This window comes from Triticum urartu, chromosome 6A (genome assembly GCF_056163025.1).
Source record: "Triticum urartu cultivar PI428250 chromosome 6A, HENAU_Tu73, whole genome shotgun sequence".
Taxonomy (NCBI): domain Eukaryota; kingdom Viridiplantae; phylum Streptophyta; class Magnoliopsida; order Poales; family Poaceae; genus Triticum; species Triticum urartu.
The window spans coordinates 16,610,152-16,615,253 of record NC_141878.1 but is presented as its reverse complement, the minus strand read 5'-3'; the positions used below and the strand labels follow the sequence as shown (position 1 = coordinate 16,615,253).

Below are 5,102 nucleotides of genomic sequence, written 5' to 3'. Positions count from 1 at the left end.
TGTTCACCCAAAGTAGAATACTTATGGAAGCCACAAGTGAAACCTATGGCCCCCGGGTCTATCTCTATCATATTAATCTCCTACTACTTAGTTATTTTCTTTGCTATTTTCTTTGCCTTTATTTTACTTTGCATCTTTATCATAAAAATACCAAAAATATTATCTTATCATATCTATCAGATCTCACTCTCGTAAGTGGCCTTATAGGGACTGACAACCCCTATTCGCGTTGGTTGCGAGGATTTATTTGTTTTGTGTAGGTGCGAGGGACTCGCGCGTAGCCTCCTACTGGATTAATACCTTGGTTCTCAAAAACCGAGGGAAATACTTATGCTACTTTACTGCATCATCCCCTCCTCTTCGGGGAAAACCAACGCAATGCTCAAGAGGTAGCACGGGGCGGGGCGCACGGGGCGGCGGCGTGTGTGGCGCCGCGGCCGGATCCGCGGCGGGTGAGCGGCGGGGCAGCGTGGAAACAGTGGCGGGGCGGGGCCGGATCTGATGAAGGCGGCATGCGGCGGGGTGTGGAGGCGGCCGGGCGGCGGCGGACGGGTGGGAGGTCGCGGGCGGGAAGGTGGGAAAGGAAAGGAACTGGCGGTTGGGCGTTCGCGGGCGGGGGCTGGTTTTGGACCAGATGCACCTCGTGATGTAAATTTGCACCGCGAGGTGTTGTATTTTACATCATGAGGAGGCCACGGTCCAATTTTTTACATATGGACCGTCTATTGGAGCTGTGTTTTTGGCCTCAGACGGTCCAAAAGTTAGTTACTTTTAAATTTGGACCATCTATTGGAGATGCTCTAACACTCTCTCTGAATCAATACAACAACAGCATATTGAGCCTCCCCACTCTTCAACTTGGTATCAGTTTTCCATGGCCTTTGAGGACATTTTCGGCGACCTCCCTACTCCTGACGCCACCGCGCTGCCGCCGCCGCCCAGTCCTCTCCTCCTCCTGGCTCCTCTGCTCCTCTTTCCACGGTTCCACCTCCACTCCCGCTGCCACTTCAGCTCTCTCGACCATGGTCGTTCCCCTGCTGATCCCTACCTCCTCAATTTCCATCAAGACCACATCTCCAACCGCAACACCTCCAAACTAGATCCCTCCCAAAACAACTACATCAAGTGGCGCACGTTCGTCAACTGCGTTCTTCTTCAACACCGTGTCCAGGACCACGTTTTACACCCGCCCCTGCCAAACCCGATCCCTCCTGGCTCGCCATCGACCATCGTCTTCTCCTCTGGATTCTCTTCACGCTGGCCGACCCCTCCTCGAGCTCATCATGGGCGGCACCGACGACGCCTACACCGCCTGGACTTGCATCCGACACTATTTCCAGGCCAACCAGGGGGCCCAATACCTGCATCTCACCCGCCAGTTTCGCAACCTCAAGCAGGGCGACCTGACGGTCTCGGAGTACGCCCGTCGCCTCAAGGCACTCGCTTTTTTCGTCACACAATATATGTTCTCTCTTTTTTCTAGAATGTTAAGGATTTTTATAGGCGGTGTGCATCCTGCTATGCAGAAAGTGGGATTAACTCTTATGGTTGGATTGCTCATGCAATGCTAGTCAATAAAAACTAATTTGTCTATATCTATACCAATATAAAAAGACCCAAATGGGCAGATCCAAACCATCTTCTGTACCAATATAAAAAGACCCAAATGGGCAGATCCAAACCATCTTCTGTACCAATATAAAAAGACCCAAATGGGCAGATCCAAACCATCTCCACCGTCAAATCATGTTATCTAGCGGTTCAAATCGCTCCAATGTTGAGCACCAAACACGTTTAACATTCTAATTACCCACCACTGCCATTGGTTATAAACACGTTTTGACTCAATGCTATCCCTTGAAATCTGCCATGTAATTAATATCCTACCATTCCCGCGAAAAAGTATTTGATATCTTACCAAATATCAACGTGCAACAGATATATCTTACCTAATATAACGTGCAACAGATATATCTTACCTAATATAACGTGCAACTAATATCCTACCTAATATAAACGTGCATTGCACGAACATTATTACTAGTTAGAAAAAAGTATGCTTGACAAAACATGTTGACATAAAGACCAAGTTACAACCTAAAAGTTTCAACCAACTGATAAAAAAATAGAGCATGGAAGAGATCCACAATAACAATTTCAACAACAACAAAAAATTCCTTTGCTCAAAGAGAAAGACTGAGACCGAATGTCTCATCTTATTCATGATGCCATCCATGCATGAGTCTTGTTAGCATTGCAAAACTAAATAAAAGGAGACGAGCACATGTAGATGGGCATGCCCTACATGTAGAGATCCTCTCCCTACTTACATATTCATATGACTAGGAAAGAAGCCGAAGTTGGTGCCATCATGGCCACCAGTACTATGGCCATTGTAGATCTGGGTGCCAAGGTCCCCTTCGGACCTCACTGTCTCAAGCCAAGCCTCCTGCTGCTGCGGCGGCACCCGATACATGACTGGAGGCCCCATGTCCATGTTGTCGGTGATGTATGGTGCCTGCGCTTGGTAGATTGGCGGTTGCCCGCTCATTTTTGCGATGCGTTCGCCTAGGCTCTTGAGCATTAACTCCAACTTCCAACCCATGGTTGTGAGCTCCTCGATGTTTCCAGGGAGGCGGCCGCTGACCATGGCCTCATGCAGGAGAAACTTGGTCTCACGGTCTTGGCGCTCGCACCTAGTCTTCTGGACCTGGTATTGGAGCTTTGCGACGCGCTGAGTAAGGACACTCTCCTGGTCCATCGTCTTCTTTAGCCGCGCCACCTCCGGCATGCTCTTAAACCTATTCAGGATAGCCACCGCCTCAGCATGGGATGGGAACACCTCCGGCACCGTTCCGCCCTCGCCATACACCAGCACGCAGGCCTTGGCGTTGCACAAGGTGGCCACCTCACCGGCCTTCTTCATCAGGTTCTTGCTGCGCTTCTTCAAGGTGTTCTGCCGCGCCGAGTCATTACGGATGTACCGGAGAGCCACCTTCTTGCGAGCCATTGTTGACTGAGGAAAAAATCTGCAAAGGAAGGAAAATTGCTAGTTTGGGTGAGTTGGAAGCAAGGGAGGCAGGGTAGATTTATAGTGGAGGTCTGTGATGATGAGGAGGCTAGAACCATGCCAATGGAGGATTTGGCTAACTTGGAGGCAGGTCTTAATTGTGCCCAGCTGTAAATTTGGTGTCCATTTAAAACTTTAAGATTTACTTTCCTAAGATCATAGATTTTGTCAATCAATACAAAATTTCTCTTCGATTGAGCGATAAAAGATATGGAAGGTTTCTCCCTATAGGCACATAGTACTAGGATATTCCTATTTAGCAATATATTGCAAAATTAATTTTTCAGTTTAATTTTATCCAAAGTTGGATGTTTATTCCAAATATAGACCACCCCGTCAACCATCCATTCTTTTGTAACCAAATTAAGAAAGTACTAATGAGTAATGTATCTAAATTATCCCATAATGAAAAACCAATTGATCATGCATGTTGGGTGACTAATAGCCAATTTCCTTATATGTGAATTGAATGAGGTTCTATATATCCAGGGTTGACTATCATTGCTCGCTGATCAAGTGGTTTGTTGCTCATACTCGTTAACACATTCAAACATAATATGCAAGCCTGCCCATACAATTACCTTGTTACATAATTAGATAACAAAATTTAACACACAACCGGAAGGACATATATGTCCCCAAGTTGATTTTGATGTTAATGAGAACATGATTACTGATCTAACCAGGTGCATGAGTTCTTCACAATGTTTAGCACATTTATGAAAATCACTCATGGGCAGAGAAGGAGAAAACTAAAGGTTGATTTATCGAGTCAACAAGAACTCCACACTATAGGGGGGGGGGGGGGGAGGGGGGGTGAGATACATACTAAACGTACCTATAGTTTTTGTATCTTGCATGCTATATTCATGTAATTTATAGACAGTTTTTTCTGTTCAGTCATACTAACCTATTAATTAAGTACCATAGTGATAGTTATTGTTTTCTATTGTTTTTGGTTTATCGGAAACATGCATTTTCTGCAGATCGGAAAAATTAAATTAAAATGTTGCATACGTTTTCCGACTAGAAGCCCACCTAGGAGAGGCGGGAGGGGGGGGGGTCCACATGTCATGCCAACACGCCTAGATCTTGGGGCATGTATAAGAGGTGTGTGGGCACATGGTAGCTCCCCTAGAACCACCTTTTTGGCGCAAGCTTGTACTCCAATTTTTTGAAGTGCCATATTGTTCTTTCAGATTTTTATAAGTTACGGATCCCCTGCTAAAACGGTATCTAGACTTAGAAAATAGCATTTAGAAACGGCTCCACCGTGCATCAAAATCAATTTATTTTGATACGAGCATTTCAACTCAAAGCCCCTAATTTCTTTTGATTCTAATATGTTTTCGTCCATGGCGGGAAAACCAGGTAGTACGTTGTGAACCCCACCGTGTCATTTTCTTAATCCATTTTCTAACTCGCCGTACATTTTCCGTGACACAAAAAATCATCATCAAATATGCACATGCCTAATGGCGGCCAAATGCGTCGCCCAAAATCAGGCCAGAGCGTCACCAAAGTTGCCGAGGGCGCTGCCCCGGGAGAAAATCAGCTCATGACTGTTTTCCATCACGGGAAATAATCTTAGGGGGCTTTTTCTGTTCAGTCGTGAGGATTTTCGTCACAGAAGCACACATTTTGTAGTGAGCACATCGGTGATTGCCTGGCTTGCAAGTCGACAATGGTTGTGGAGCAAGAGGAGAGGATTCAAGAGGGGCAGGGTGCAGGGGTGAGTAGAAACAAATGCTCTGGGTTCGAGGGCTCTGGGGTCGTTTGGGCTCCACATGTAATAGTGTGTGTAGTTGGTTGAGGGTTCCTGTTTTTTCTTCTTTTTATTGTTTTTATTGTTTGGTTTTCTTCTATTTTATATGTAGACTTTTCATTCTATATTTTAGTTCATGAAAATTTATTAAAAATTGTGAACATTCAAAAATATGAATATTTTAAAATCCATGAATATTTTTAAAGTTCAAGTTTATGAACTTTAAATCAAATTTTTGATTTTTTTTCGAAATCCATGAATATTTTT

At 45.0% G+C, this 5,102-nt stretch overlaps 1 protein-coding gene across 1 annotated transcript; it reads right to left on the bottom strand.

The window, feature by feature from the left end:
* Nucleotides 1–2,182: 2,182 nt before the first annotated feature.
* LOC125513038 (agamous-like MADS-box protein AGL80) lies at nucleotides 2,183–3,025 on the bottom strand. The gene has a single exon (XM_048678083.2). The coding sequence runs from the start codon at nucleotides 3,008–3,010 to the stop codon at nucleotides 2,327–2,329; it is 684 nt and encodes a 227-aa protein (XP_048534040.1). The 5' UTR covers nucleotides 3,011–3,025; the 3' UTR covers nucleotides 2,183–2,326.
* Nucleotides 3,026–5,102: the final 2,077 nt, after the last annotated feature.